The 16,176-nt window shown below is 37.6% G+C and overlaps 2 protein-coding genes across 2 annotated transcripts; both read right to left on the bottom strand.

The window, feature by feature from the left end:
* Positions 1 to 4,614: 4,614 nt before the first annotated feature.
* On the bottom strand, positions 4,615 to 6,505 carry rx3 (retinal homeobox gene 3; the record flags this gene model as incomplete). Its single annotated transcript, XM_084572651.1, has 3 exons — positions 4,615 to 5,061; positions 5,797 to 6,032; positions 6,244 to 6,505. The coding sequence occupies 3 exons, from the start codon at positions 6,503 to 6,505 to the stop codon at positions 4,615 to 4,617; spliced, it is 945 nt and encodes a 314-aa protein (XP_084428777.1).
* Positions 6,506 to 10,803: 4,298 nt separating this feature from the next.
* On the bottom strand, positions 10,804 to 15,856 carry cplx4a (complexin 4a). The gene is made up of 3 exons (XM_084571681.1): positions 15,565 to 15,856; positions 13,765 to 13,852; positions 10,804 to 11,149 (listed from the first exon to the last, which is right to left on the bottom strand). The coding sequence occupies exons 1-3, from the start codon at positions 15,726 to 15,728 to the stop codon at positions 10,922 to 10,924; spliced, it is 480 nt and encodes a 159-aa protein (XP_084427807.1). The 5' UTR covers positions 15,729 to 15,856; the 3' UTR covers positions 10,804 to 10,921.
* Between the last annotated feature and the right edge of the window lie 320 nt (positions 15,857 to 16,176).

The raw sequence follows: 16,176 nt of genomic DNA on the forward strand, positions 1-16,176 counted from the left end.
CTTTGAGGACTGTTTAATTCACACTGCTGTTGACATTTCCAGAGGCATAAATGCTCCGTAATAATCAGTGCCAATAAATGATGTGGACTGTGCTTAACAAGATGACATGTGTTGTATTGTCAAATTCTTGTAACTGAGCAAAGAACAGGTGTTGTCTACAGCAAAAAACGTTTGTATTGTGTTGTTTGACTTTTTTTTCCTTTGCTCACTGCTATGTTTAGAAAACGGCATAACTGTAAGAGGGTGTGATAACGCAGAAGATGAAAGAATAAAATACAGAAATAAACTATCGATATTATAATATAAATGTAAAACTAAAGGATCTGTTGTCATGCTCAGCTGAGACTAGAAAAGTTTGGGGTTAAAACTTGCTAGTTTTATACTTCTTCACTATTCACAAGCTTGTGGTTACTAAGGACCTGGAAATGACTGTGAGCACTTCAGATAGTTTTACAAACTGCTACTGCACAAAAAATATATTGTATTTATACTACGCGATCTGACACCTGTAGAGCATTACAAGATGAGAAATTTAAAATAGTGTGTCAGGGGCTTAAAACAAAAAATATAATGATCATAGACAAGACATTACCCAGATGAATGTGCAAATACAGCCATCAGCCACAACATTAAAACCACTGACAGGAGAAGAAAATAACATTGACGATCTTGTGACAATTCAATGTTCTGCTGAGAAACTTTTGGACCTGGCTTTCAATCGTGAGGATGTTACTTAGCACCCACCTAGACCAGACCAGGCACCCCTACTCCATAGCAATGACACTCCTTGATGCCAGGATGCAGCCTGACACAGGCACACACACAAAAATAGTTTAGGAACAACTAAAAAAACATGAAGAACAGCACAAGGTGTTGACCTGACCTACAAATTCACTAGATCCCAAACTGATTAAGTATCTTTGGGATGATCCACAGATGCCCCTCCTGTCGACACCAAAGGACCCAAAGGCCCCCACTAAAGACACTGTGTTGCCAGACACCACAGGAGACCCCCAGAAGGCCCATGTCCATTCTCTGATGAGTCACCTACACAATATTAGGAAGGTGGTCATAATATTATGAATGATCAGTGTGTATAATTTCTCAAACTTTTTGCAAGCACAAGCTGGATGTGTGCAGCATAGTTTATTACAGTGAAATGAGATAGCCTTAGGAGACTATACTGTCGTATTTCGTAACTAATCTACGCTCCACAGAAGGGGGCGGTAAAGCACCACAATCCCCCAAATGTCCAAAACCATTTGAAGAAGAAGAAGAAGCTTTACAAAATTAAATTGAAATTACAGAAATTATTATGCATTATGGTATGTTTGATGTTATTGATCGTACAGAATGCAAAGTCGAGCATCTATCACCTGCACCTAACGTCTAACTGTTGGTGGCCCAATGCATTGTGGTTAATGTAGGCAAGGAAATAGGGCAACAACAACAACAAAAATGGCAATATAGATCCTTTTATTCTCAAAGAAAAAAAAATAAAAATAAAAAATCCATCCAACAGAGAGAAAATAAATAAATAGGTGTTTTTTTTTTCTTTAGGTATTTCGATTCCAGGTTTAATCAGCCTCTTCTCTACTATATTTTAGGGGGAAAAAAACAACTATTAATACTACTACTACTGATTCTTGTGCAGAGCTTTTGCCCACAGGCTCGTTGAGACGGAAGCAATTAGGCTCAGAAATTCATCATCGAGAAATGACGTTGACACCTCCTGCAATCTCCCTGCAATCTCTGGGCAAACAGTGGCGACCAGTAATTACAGACTATAGATGATAATTTGCCATCATGTCTTTTTGATTTCGGTGACCCGCCGTGGTACTTTTAAACCCCGCCGCTGACGTGCAACTGTGTCAGGAGGGGCATTTAACTTTGATCATTAGTCATTTCCATCAAAGGCACCGGGAGTGTAACTTCAACAAGTCTGCAACTGAGGCGCATCGTTTCACACCAAATAAAAGTCGACTATGGTGGAGATTTTCTAAAGTTAAGTCGAGCTAATTAGGTGCAACTTAAGGATTATTACTCTTTTTCGCTGCTTAGATCTCATTTTCTCTGATAACATGGGCGGAGTGTGTTTATGCTACTCATGGACTTGCAGACCAGTGTGGCCAGTTTTTATTATTCTGGCTGCAGTGCCCTGTATGTTGCACTGCTTAGAGAGTCCTGCAGCAGTAGGTGGAAAAATGTACCCGAGAGGCAATCACTGGGCAGTAGGTAAGAGAAACTTTACATTTTAAAAAGATATGAAATATTGTCTTTTCTTTCGTTTTTTTAAAATAATAATAATAATAATAATTTATGTATATATTTATCTGATGTATCCATGCAGAGAACATCACATACTATTTTCAAGGGTTTGAAATTATTTGCTTTTTGAAACAAATTTGCATATAACAATAATTATATTAATGTGTAATAATAATAATTGATATGCATTTTATGTCATTGCAGTACATTAAAAAAATATTTGCAGTTCAGCTGAATACACTACAAAATGTGATTAAAATTACTGTGCAGTTACACATCATGGCAGGTTTTGGTTAAATCAAACCGTAGCTTGAAGATTTATTACTGGAAGGTCAACGCATCCCGTTGTGTCACAGGTCATTTGATGGGAAAGAAGAGTATTGAGAGCCTGCCTGAGATGCAGGAGGCAGACCCTGACTACCTCACACCCTCAGAAACAGCCAGGCTCACGGGGCTGGGTCGATACGAGCACCTGATGGAGGCTCTGGTGCAACCAAAGAAACAGAAACAGACGGTGGCACAAACTAAAGACAGGCTCCACAGGAGCTGGAGACAAGAGGACAGGGGAAAAAATCTGAGAGAGGTCAGTGTGTGGATATATTTTTTTTTCGCTTTCTATCAGTTATTTTGCAAATGCTAAAAAATAAATAATCATTTTCACTGCTCTGTAGATGTCAGACTGGGTCCTTCGGGCTTTGAAACTGCAAGACACCGACTCCACCTGAATGCAAAACCAAGTTCTGTTTGTAATCATTGTTGCGTGCTCTATAATCACATATCCACACAATATATATATATATATATTTTTTTCCTGCTGTAAAAACCAAACCATTATTTTATCAGTCATTTCAAGTTTCTCTATCATGTGGCATTTTGATTACTGAAGGTTGTGATACATACGCTGAGAACCTGAAATAAATTCAACATTGTGATAACTGCATTGTTGATGTCGAATCATGCTTTGCACACAACACATGACCTTTTGTTGTCGTTTTTTATTTTTTATGTAGTAACTCGTTCATACCAGTAGATGGCGCCAAATATTTACAGTTTTAAGAGCGTGTGGTTTCTTTTTGTTTTTTTTCTAGCTCTCATATGCTTAGTATCTTAACCTGCTCACAATTACATATTGAAATCAGACCAGTTAATAGTTTAATAATGCCTTTGCTCATTACACAAACACCCAAACAAATAAACACACACCACTGTCTGTCTGTTTAGGAATGATGGGTAAGTGGTGAGCAGGGTATTATTAGCCCTCAGGGGTTGCACAGAATGGGAAATGCTAATTGAAACAATTTGGTGACACACATCATTCTCTTAAAGCCAAAGGAAAGTTTTCACTGCAGTCTCTCTTTACTCATTTGTCACGGATGATCGGCGAACAATGGAGGTACAAGCCACTTTCACCCCCATTATGGGTCTAATCCCAGGAGCGAATGGGATAAAGTTTACAGGAGTTAATGAGGAGGAAATAAGTGGGTTGAGAAAAGCATTCTCTGAAAACGCAGAGAGGAAGTCTGGGAGTTTAAGCCTTTTTTCTTTATAACACAGCCACCATGTTTACTCAAGCTCTTTGGGGAGGAAATGCTTGTATGGAAATTTTAAAATAGATTTATACCAATGTAGAAATACAAATACTTTTAATGTTCAATGTTTTTTGTTATTTTCCACCACTAAGGGGTGCTATTTTTAAAATTCAATTTTAAAATGTGCAGTGATTTTGTCTGAAGAATGAAATATATATATATAGGAAATATAATATTTCCTCTTGCACTGTAATTATTTAGTTATTCTTGACATAATCATACAAGTTTCTATCCTGTTTTCATTCCGTCACACATCACTGTCAAATCTAATGTCCCACATATGACAAATTCTCAAGGAAAACTATGGTACTCACACATTTGTTGATGGATTTCTACACAAACAGTTTATTGTATAGAGAAAATAATCATGTTTGATACAAGAAGTTGGAGTAAATCTAAATGAATACAGCTCCACTTACTAGAAAGGGTTTCCGATGGAGTTTGAATTTGTTCTACTGGTAATATATCACTGGATAAGAATGGGTCCGGGATGACTGAATGTAAAACTTTATGGTACAAACTGTTTGCAGAGAAGATAAAGGAGAAGAAAAACACCATTTTTACAGCAAGTTCACCGTTAGTGTCACATGTTTCCTGAAAGTCACCTATGATGATGTCTCATATCCTGCAGGGCGACAGGAGCTCACACAAACATCCATAATTTTACCATCCCGTCATTATGAATGCAGTCAGCTTTTCAAAAGATTCAGCAATATGCATGCTGGCCCTTGGTGTCCATTTTAATCTCCACTCAGTATCACCACGACTTGCCGAAAGACTGAATGTGTTCCTTGGCCTTCATCCTCAGTGAGGCAATACTGGAGTTCCTTGGATCAGCTGAGCACTGGTATGCTTGGGGCGGGGGGCACATAGAACCGATGTGGGGCAGGTGAGAGCTGTGTCCCAGGGCTGGGGAGCTGAGGAAGGACGCCGGCAAGGAAGACGGCATGGAAGGGGGAGGAGAAGGGGTGTAAGTGCCTGGGAGGCCTTGCGAGCTGGTGATGAAGCCTGGGAGTGACTGCAGAGAAGTAGAGGAGGTGATCGGGCAGGAAAGCCAGGGGTCCAGCTGCAGACCGGAGCCCAGGGAGCTGGCGGGAGAGCGGGCGAAGGAGAGTAGAGAGGAGGAGGTGTCCTGGAGCTTGATGGAGCTCACCTCCAGCTTCTCCTGGCGACGCCACTTGGCCCGCCGGTTTTGGAACCACACCTTAAAAGAAAGAAGGATTCTTTTAAATTTTCAATTAACTTAAGTTCAGTTTAATATTTATTCCAGGAAAAGCAAGTTTGGCTTTCAGAAAGAAAGAAATCCATTACAATAAGACAATAAGCTTTAAAACGATAGCCTTTAAACACGTAAAATATAACATTGTATGAGCATTTTTTAAAGTTTTGAAAAGTGAAGACATTATGATGTACTCCAAGATTATTATTATTACTATTTAAGCACTTTATATTAACTTCACTCAATGAAAAGAGACTTTTATAAATGTAATATTATATATTATAATAATATAAAACATTAAACATCTAAGTTTATGTTTATTATATACATATATTAATAAATCTTTTAGAAATAAATCTTATTTGTATTATCCTTTTTTACAATCCTAACAAACAAATAAGGTTGCATTTTTGTTCTACTTTTCTTTCACTGCATGTGCGAATAAAAGGCTGCAGATTCAGCATTTAATGGCAAAGTTAAACACACATGGATATAATTAAAATTAAAATAAATTAAAAGTATAGGCCTAATCTGTTTTTCTAAATTTGTAATATTACATTTTTTTCTTTCTTTTTTTTTTGGACGTCTGTGTTTTGTTAGGAGATGATGCACATACTGAATGCACATGAGAAAGCATCATTATGTTTGTCTTACAGGGAAAACTAACCCTGATCTAATAAAAAATAAATAATGTTGTCGTTTTTTGGTGGGGACACGTACCTGCACTCGGACCTCCGGCAGGTTGACCTTCAGGGCCAGCTCCTCTCTGCTGTAGACGTCCGGGTAGTGGGACTTCTCGAAGGCCCTCTCCAGCTCGTGGAGCTGGAAGGTGGTGAACGTGGTCCGGTTCCGACGGTGTTTCTTCTTGTGGTTCTCGTCGTCGGACAGTTTGCCGTCTCTGTCCGGTGAGTCCGGGCACACGGAGGCTTCCCCGATGCTGCTGCCACAACACACAACTGCAGGAGGAGAAGATGCAGAGTGAGGACGGGCTCCACTTTTTTCCCCAATATAGTAAGTTTATTTATTTATTTATTTATTTTAAAGAAAGGGCAAATAAGAAAGTTATACTTGATGATTTTTGGAGGAAACAAAGTAAAAGTATCAAATAAAAACTTAACAAGTCTTAAATTGGCTTTGCTATTTACTGAAAATTGATTGAATACTTACTGTCACAACCCTCCGAGTAGTGATTTTTCTTCATTTGGGTAACAAGTGCATCCCCACTGCGCTCTGCATCTTTGACCAGATTTTTCCCTGTCATGCTGTATAGGGACGATTTGTGGAAGAGGGTGTCCTCTTTAAATCCCAGTATGGCCTCTATGCTGTGGACTGTGGACGGGTTGCTCCCCGGGCTCTGGACCGAGCGTGCGGAGGGAGACATGCGCTCATCCATCATCATCACTTGGGAAGCTGATCCAAGAAGCCACATTGGTTGGTAAAGTCCAGAAAAAATAAGAAAAAGAAGAAAAATCAAAAATACACACACTCCGAGGAGTTCTTCCGAGTTCTTCTCAGGACTTTTAATTTTTAATAAGTTGAAGTTAAACGAGGAACCAGACCAAAAAAGGATGCTGGGAAACTTGTCCGTGCCAGTCAGTCTCTTGCGCAATGGTTGTGGAGCATCTTCCGAGGCGGCTTTTAAAGTAGTGCCTGCTGTAAGACCCCCTGCTCATGCGGCACCCCCGCCTCACGTCAGAGAAGGGACGTCCTGCTGGATTTTAGGGGGTATCTGTGCGCCCAAACAGGCACCAGCCAGCCTCCCACACCCCTCCCTAACTCCTCCCCATCTCAAGTGCATCAGTCCGTGCTGGCTCTAAACCTACTTACATAAATCTTAAAACCATCTTTCCACTCCTCCAGATGTCATGTTCATGTCAGTCTGAGGAAAAAAAAAAAAAAAAAAAAAAAAAAAAATCGAGGAAGATTAGGCCCGCAGATTAAGGTACAACAAAATCATAATTACAAGATTTCGGGTGAGGACAGAGATTGCAAGATGGCAGCTTAATATTTAATCAAAGCGTCAAGATATTGTTGCCAAAATGAATAGACTTTAGCTGAAGAATTATTGACCTACTGTAAAAAGAAGGCTGTGCTCTTCAAAGCACATGTTGAATAACAGTATAGTTACTTTAATGGGGTCATAAAATTAAAATTAATTTACTAATAAACCACATTTTTATTTTTATTTTTATTTTCTTATAGGTGTTGAGTCAATTAGGGTAACAAAGGCCAAAAATAAATAAATAAATAACAATTTTGAGCTATAGCCACTTAACACCAAACAAAGATGGGCAGCAGTGTGGTAATCCCGCTTAAGGGGATTACATTATTTTACTCAAAAGAGTTAAAACCCTTAAAACTATTTAGCTTTTCCTAATTAAAGAAGGTGACCTTATCCTTTGTTTGCCCAAGAGAGGAGGAGGGAGGGCACACAGAGATCCAACTGAATTTAACGTAAAAAAAAAAAAAAAAAGTAGGAAAGCAAGTGTATGCAAAACCTTATCTGAAACATGGTTTTCTTGTGTGTGTGTGTGTTGTGACAAGGAGAACTTGTGATAAATACCTACCAGCAGCAATGTGAAAACATCTTCTCTGATGCTTTTAACTCACCAAAATAAACACTAAAGATATGGCTGAGGCTGGATTGAAGAGCTCACTTATTATTGGTGAAACAGGTTGCTGGATCCATTTGTTTGTTAGCCTAACCTTATAAATCACTTTTGTGAAATAGGCCCTTGTTTTTTATTGTTTTTTTTAGGTCTATGAAGTAGTGTTAGACCCGATGTTACCCGTGGCAAAAGCTGAATATTCAGTTAATTTCTCATTAGCTTAGCTTGACATCTGATTGCACACAGCTTGAATGAGGCTTCTCATTAGTGGTGATCTGCATTAGTGGTAACCCTAAAGTGTCACCGCTATGCAGAGACAGTGATGAAAGACAAATGTGTCAGTGTCTAAGGGTTAAGACGTTTCAAACTTTTTTGAAAGTGGTGAAATTGGAACAACTTGAGAGTTTTTAAGTAATAAGTAGGCAATAAACTGAAAAGCTCTCCCCTGAACTTTAGCTAAATTTGGCATAAACACAATCAATCAATCAATAAATAATTAATTAAATAAATAAAGTCTTTCTAAATTAGTAGCCAAAACTCAAAAGGAATAGTTGGCAATTTGTTTTTCTTGCTGATAAAATACTTGCTCATGTCTGTATGGTAAATATTAGGTAATCTATCTTAGCATAAAAATTAATCAGAGGCAAATCGGTGCAAACAGCTGTCCTGGCTCTGTCCAAAGGTAACCCTAAAATCTCATTAGTGCAAATGTAATTTACGTTACTAGCAAACTATTTCATTTAACCATCGTTTTAAGCTATTATTTATTTTAACTGTTTAACTGTTGAAGCGAACTCTTCCCACCTGTTAGCAATGACTTTTAGCTAACCGTTTTAAACGTTTATAGCCGTTACTTTTGATTAACTCGTTCAGCTGTTTGTCCGTTATGTTACTTTTAGCCGTTTCAACAGTTTCTAATTATTTTAACGGCTTATCCCTTAATTTTGGCTAACTAATTTAACCGTTTATCCCTTCAGTTTAGCTAACTATCTTAACGGTTTATGTGTTACTTTTAGCTAGCAACTTTACCTTAAGCCATACGAACTGTTTATCTGTTGCTTTTAGCTAATTATTTTAACGGTTTATCCATTTATTTTAGCTAACTATTTTAACGGTTTATCTATTGCTTTTAGCTAATTATTTTAACGGTTTATCCATTTATTTTAGCTAACTATTTTAACGGTTCATGTGTTACTTTTAGCTAACTATTTTAACGGTTTATCTATTGCTTTTAGCTAACTATTTTAACGGTTCATGTGTTACTTTTAGCTAGCAACGGTTTTATTCATTACACCGGGCGAGTTAGTTCATTTATTCTTTACCTTAAGTATACGAACTGCTTATGTATTTCTTTTAACTAGCTGTTTTAACGGTTTATCTGTTCATTTGAACTATTTTAACTGTTTATCTTTTGATTTTAGCTAGCTATTTCAACCTTTTATCTGTTACACACCAGGCTAGCTATTTCATTTATCCATTACTTGAAGCTATTGTTAATCTGTTGCTCATCACTAAACTATCAACCGTTACATTTAGCTAACTATTTAATGTATACAGTACATTACTACTAACTATTTTAACGGTTTTCGATTATTTATTCCCTAATCCATTTCATTTATTTATTTCAACCATTCACAAAGTGCTTTAAGGAAACTTAAGACACTGTTTATTCACTGCATTTCAACATTTTATATATATATTTTTTGTGTGTGTTTTTATGGTGCACCCTAATCCTGAATAAGAATCAATAGTTTAACTTGTAGATGAACTTTGTCATTAGTTTTTGCAGTTTTATAAACGAGAGGTAAATATAAAACAACTGTGTAACTTGCCTAGCTTGCACTTCCTTTTCCAGTAAAAAGAAAAATCATATATTTAGCATTGGAATAAGTTAGTTTGTCCTCTGATATCCTGATCTGGGGAGAGAGACAGAGGGAGAGACAGAGAGAGGGAGAGAGAGGGCACAGGCTGACAACCTTGGCTGCTCTGATCCTATTAGATGTAATCTCCAGACCTTACAAATCCACAGCCGTTTAAACTTGGGTTCATGTGAAACTCTGAAGGTTGTAGCTCCCCGTCCCCCACCCCTATTCCGTTCAGCTTAATCATTACAAACTGTTTGGATAATGCTCAATTAAATTAAGACCAATTTCTTTACTTAGTGCACTAACCCATATTCAGGTGGATAGGATTAATTGTGAGTTAATCTTAAATATTTAATGGCTGTGCAGCAGAATTTGTGTGTGACTGTCCATTTCAAGCCACTAAGGATTTGAAATCCGAACATAAAGCCCCATGGAAACATTTATGGCACGGTGTCTTTTTCCAAAACCAGGAACGCTATGACTGGCACAAAAGAAGAAACATTACCTTAAAAGATATTTTCACAAACCAACACATTGCTTGTATTCAATATACATCTTTATTTGAACAATACATTTGTCTGTTTCCATATATATCGTCAGTGTTTATGTACATTGTTTTCACTTCAGTCAGTATTTTAAAATTAGGATTTGTGCAAATCTGCAAATGTCTCTGCAAATATTTCAGGCTCAACAGTTTTTATTACCTTTAAACTGTGTGTGTCTTTAAACTTGTGAAGATGACCTGCTTTGAAGTAACACCGAAAGAAACAAAAAAAAAAGCTAACTCAAACACCACATACAAAAGAAATCTAGAATAACCATGGAAGCAAAAGGACAGTTGAAATACTCAGACAGGATTTGTATTCTATAAGAAAGTTTTGACATTGTCATTTATTTGACTTAATTGTCTCATCTTGTGGCAGATAGAGGAAAATTTTGAACATTTTATCATAAATAATTAGAATTTTAAAGATCATTGTGGCCTGTGGACCATAAGAACTTTGTGGGTATGTTTCAGGGACACTCACTTTTTCACATCATCACCTAAAATAAAGAAAACAAAAAACAATAATGTGGGAGAGATAGGGCACCCTGCTGGCCACGATTTAATGCATTTTATTGCAGTGATAAGCTTTATATTTAGTAACAGGCTAACAGGGAAACGTTATAGTAGATCATTCAGTAGATACAGACTGGTAGTTGTAATAACACACTGGTGAAGCCAGACTTGTTTTGCATTAGATAAATATGATTTGCATTTTACAGTGTGACTGAATCCCAGACATTTTACCACAGCTTGATGTGCAGATTCCCAGAAAGTGGTGGAAATTGAATTTTCTCGTCTTCTCGTCTTCGAACACATACGACCATTCACATGACGGAGCACTTCTCCTCTGCTTTGCTCTTCAGCTCGGTGACAGTGGCCGAGGCCTTCTCCTTCAGCTGGTCCATGTCCATGTTCTGCAAGTTTTGAATCTGGCCCATGAGGGACTCCTTGCTCTCCTCCTCTGTGGCGTCCTCATCCACCATCTTGAGCAGCTCCTCTGGCACATCCACGTCGTCCCCAGCCATCTCGAGCATGTTCTCGTCCTGCTCGCTCTGCAGGTGACAACATCGGGAAAGAAAACAAGGTCAGAGCCCATATATGTATAGCTGTATGACAGCAGATTGTGGTGAATTCATCTGATTACCGATATTAAGGCAAAGGAAATCAGTTTCTACGCCGAATAAGTGCCAAAATAAATCTTTTAGTCAGGCAGTTGAAGGTCCAAACTAAAGAATAACCTAAATCAGTTCATAGAAATTTTTCGCCAGATATATTTCTTCATGTCAGAATCCTCACAAATACAATATGAAATCATTTTTGTGGCAGATAAAAATCTTACTTTTTAGATGGCTGAACAGGATGATGCTTCCTTTTTTACACTATTGGTTGAACGTGTTTTAAAAAGATTCAGTCAGTGCTGTATCTGGCCACATCTACAGAATCTAGTACCAAAAAGGCTAACAATGTTTTGTTGTTTACATGACTGAGCCGGAGACTGTGCCTTTTTGAATGTAAACAACTTAAAGGCTTTTTACAGGATTAATGTGTAGCTTGACGGCCTGGTTTCCGGGTTCCATTGCTACACTAACCTGGAAGCTAACCCGAGTTCAGACAGGAACACATATTGTTAAACACTCATAGTTTATAACAAAATGGCTCTGATTAGTTGCAGGATTATCCAGTTGTGTGCAGAGACTTTTTTTTTTCTCTCTGTATCAGTTGAAACACGTCCCATAATAAAATTCACTGGTATTTTGATTAGAATCGACTCTGGAGCCAAGCTATAGCTAAAAATGGTTGATTAATCATGTTTACTTCCTTTGATTTTACACGTTCAAAACTTTTATTTAATACTTATGCTTAATCTGGTTGGGTCTGAATAAAAATGATAAGACAATAATAATGCAAATAACGCAGCAAGCAAGTACTGTAGATGAACTCTGTGATCTGTCTTAATCCACGTTCAAGTAACCGCACTCGAGGATATTCCCGCGGCCTGTGATTTCTGAACATTTGCGAAGCAGATACGACTTTCCTCTGACTTCATTATCCACGCAGCCACAATTTTTTTTGTCATTGCATCATAGAAAAGCTAAATTTAAAGCCTTTTCAACAAACCAAATCTAATCACTTAATATCAGGAATGGTCATGCAATAGGCACAGTACTGTGACTACTTTAAACTTCAATCTGTGGGATTATCTCAGACCTGCTTTAGCCTTTCCTCTTCCAATCCCAACGATAGTCTAAAGATATCTTCCATAGTGTTGCACGAGACCCTAATTCCATAAGATGAACAACACCAATGTGCTGTTTATTCTCACACATGTTCAATGTATATATATATATTTTTATTTTTTATTTTTTTCTTACTCACACTGATAGCTTGTATATGTGTTCTCAACCACCTACCCATTCATATAAAAGAATCAACATAATGGGATCCCTTTTGCGGTTTTATTGTTACTGAAAATCAATTTAAAATGCAGATTCCTGCTCTAATGGATAGACTTTGGTCTTTGTTATTTGTTTGTCATTTTCCTTTCAGAGTGACTTACAATGTACACATCATTATGAGGGAAATAATTAGATTTATACTGTATGTGTTGCTTCCAGCAGTTATCGCTGCAGTGTATGTGCTGTTTCAATTTAAAAGAAAAACTGTGAAAACAAATGCACCCATTGTTTAAAACACAACACAGAACAAAAAGATAGAGGATGCAAGAAAATCCACCTGCAGACAAGGTCGTCTCTCCACAGGCTTTTATTTCAACATAACAATGTACAGCTTGATTAGTTTTGTAGTTCGCCAATAGATTCATTTGTAGGGCCAGAAATATATCGACTAGCCTTCTTTAAACGGCTTAAATGAAATCCTTACATACCTTTGTCGCTCCCTCCATTCTTTAAAATCCTTGAATTGCTCAGTTTACACCCACTAAAGTCGATTCTGTTGTTTCTAAGAGCCAGTTCACCCTGACTGGTTCTTCCTAATGAGCCCAGGACACCTGCTCAGTGGCATTTGACTTTGTAAGACTCAAGGTGCAATATGGGACGCGTAGGCTAACGTCTCCAGGACGTTGGTCTTTCTCACTAATCTGTTGGCATGGCTTCCGCCTCCTGTTGTCCGAGCTGCAGCTGCCAAGTGCTGCTGTTAGATCACGATAACCTCCACTTACCATGAAGCAGCTATTTCTACCTGCACAGACAGGGAGTTTTCTTCTGCCATTGGTGGGTACAACCCGTACTGCCAATTATAATTAGCAGTCTTTACTATATGACTAAAAAAATGTGGTATATGATATAATTTAAATAGTATACAAACGTGTAAAAAATCTTTTATAATATAATGTAGTTGCAAGCAGATAGAATGTTTTATGACCAAGTTTAACCCCTTCTGTGGTTGTTCTGCAATCATAGGGGAATTTTTAATTAAGAATTTCATTATTAAACCCTTCATAATGTCCCCAACTTTATTTAGAAGTACATTAAACTATTTATTAACTGATTGCATATGGCTTATAAATGCTAAACGCCTAAATGTAGAGTTTTAAAGTAAAGTGCTACCTTGATGACAATAAACCATTATAAGATTATGTCTTTGTAAAATTAAGTTCATTAATGAACAGAAGTGAATAAACTACAACTATAGGGATATGATTAATTACCTTAGGCAGTCTGTATTTATCTCGCAGGCACACCCTCAGCGTTGCCCTTTCTGCCTTCTTGTGCAAGAAATCTGCATCTCTCTCCATCCTGGACGGACAAAGATTATATATTAGTAAAAAAACAAAACAAAAAAACAATCGCATTAATGCTGATTTAAATCTGTATTTTTCCCAAAGCACAATACTGCAAATTACAGTTGCTCTTGTAAAGATGTATTTTTCCTCTTTGCATTACGCTGTTTATGAAAAACAGTTTCTTACCAATGTTTCATTCTGTTTATCTTTTACCGAACCTTCATCCAACCTGATTTATATTCAGAGGCTCAGTCTGCGGCAGATCAAAGTCATCACAACATCCTCAACTTTGTGTAAATGCTGTGCTAAAATTACATTTCACGTATGGGTTCTCACTATGTTCTGTTCTGCGAAAAAATAACTGATAGTATGTAATTAACACACAAAGCTGTATTGTGAACATCCATACTGATGTTTTCATGTTTGCAGATATACCATGTTTAATTTCAGGTACAACACAGTTATATCCACAAATCATAAAGCACATACTAAGGCTGCAGCTATGTTAATTTAACCTTTCTTCTGATCAAGCATGTTTTAATATTTTAATCTTGATTCCAAATGATCAAAGGCAACTCTCTACTATAAACATCATCACTGATTACTGTCCTGTAAGTTGCAGTATGTGAAAGCCGGCGTATTCCTGCACTGGGGGCTCCCACATACTTTCCCTTAGCCAATTAAAGATGGGATTATTAGGGCAGACTGAGTCGAGCAGATTTGATATTAAGCCAAGACACTGCAACTTGAACTGTAGTGAAACGACAACAACAACAACAGTGTATTGAAGTTTTGAAAAAAAAAAAAAAAGAATACAAAAACACTTGAAAATGTTCTTTATGGCCAGATTGTACAGCCTCTTGGACAGTTTGCAGAAGGAGCATACCATCTTTCCTGTTCTCTCTTACTAGTCTAAATCAAAGGTCAGATCATAAATTTTTGCTGAACTGAATTAATCAAAAGAAACACACACTCATGTTAATATCATTCATCAATGTCATCTTTTAAAACAAACAAATTAAGTCTTTAAATACGGGGGAGTAGAGAGGCAGGATTAATCTTGTTATGCAACACAGCCTGACAGATCTGCTTGAAGCTACTCTGCTTCAGAAAAGTCGAAAGTTCAGATTTATTCATTTTCAAAAGAAAATATTTTACTCATTTATTTAATTTAGGATGAATTCATGATACTGGATCATTTAAATTAGTTAACTTTTGTTAAAAGTAATATGCTTCAGTGTGTTAATGATAGCGAGGAACGCATTAAAATGGATCCTTTACAAAGAGCTAAAGCAAATGATGATTTTAATAGCAATAAATGAATGATTCAGAACAAGACAAAAAGAAACAGATGACGGATTATCGATCCAGGCTCAGCATGACATGTAGCCTCGGTGGATTATTGTGGAGAAAAATTTGGAAAAAATAAAGGATCCACTATGGTGGTGCCTCTGCTGTGACCTTCAGCGACAGATACATCTGTCAGAAACACAACTTATTGATTGTTAACATAAACAGATAAAAAAAAAAAAACACATTAGCTGGTACTTTTAGTTCAGTTTAGATTTGAAAAATAAGTGATAAAATATAGAGGGAAAATGTTAAAAAACATGATGGGGCAGAAAACACCTTGTCAAGGTCAGTGTGTGCACTCTGCAGCCATACTGTTCTCAATGGGCCAGTGGCATCAATTCAAAATGGAGTACTGTCGGTGCTGCTACTTACTTTTCCTCCACCAATTGTTTTTGGTACTCTTCATACTCCTCTCGTGTCATCCCTGCCGCTTTGGCTGGATCTGAGGGGGTGGCCTCCTCTTCTTTGTCACCTCCACCACCAAGACCAATTCCTGACAGGGGGTTCCCAATCATGCTCTTGATCAAGAAAGCCATCTTGAGTTGTGCGACTGTCTAATCTGCAAGGACGAAGATGTTTTTGTAAATGAAAATGATGCTGCTTCTCTTATGGCGCCCTTCGCTGTGGCTTCCTATAGCCGTCAAATCCAGTGGTAGCTCTCTAGCTAACCTGCTGCTTGTCCATAGAGCCAAGGACACACTGACGACAAGCAACAGACACATACACACACACACTTAAAAACACACACACACGTTTTGCCTCGGCCATAATCTGGATTTAATCCTTCCTACTCCGCTATGCTAAGAGGCAGATGGCCTGTTTTCTCTCCATTTCTAAACCATGCAGACCTTTGTAAATATCATCTTTGTGTCACTTTAACTCTTTGTGCATGTTCTTGGCAAAACTTGGAGCAGAACACATCAAAAAAAACTTTTGGAGACGTGAATCCTCAATTTGTGACTACACATGTGTTGCTTCCGCCCA

Source organism: Chelon labrosus (genome assembly GCF_963514085.1).
Source record: "Chelon labrosus genome assembly, chromosome: 22".
In the NCBI taxonomy this organism is placed as follows: domain Eukaryota; kingdom Metazoa; phylum Chordata; class Actinopteri; order Mugiliformes; family Mugilidae; genus Chelon; species Chelon labrosus.

What these genes read in the sequence shown, in the direction of transcription:
- cplx4a (XM_084571681.1), bottom strand. Translation starts at nt 15,728, where the DNA reads ATGGCTTTCTTGATCAAGAGCATGATTGGGAACCCCCTGTCAGGAATT. An exon ending in AAACAATTGGTGGAGGAAAA is followed by an intron (nt 13,853 to 15,564) that starts GTAAGTAGCAGC and finishes TTGTCCGTCCAG; the next exon opens with GATGGAGAGAGATGCAGATT. An exon ending in ATAAATACAGACTGCCTAAG is followed by an intron (nt 11,150 to 13,764) that starts GTAATTAATCAT and finishes TGTCACCTGCAG; the next exon opens with AGCGAGCAGGACGAGAACAT.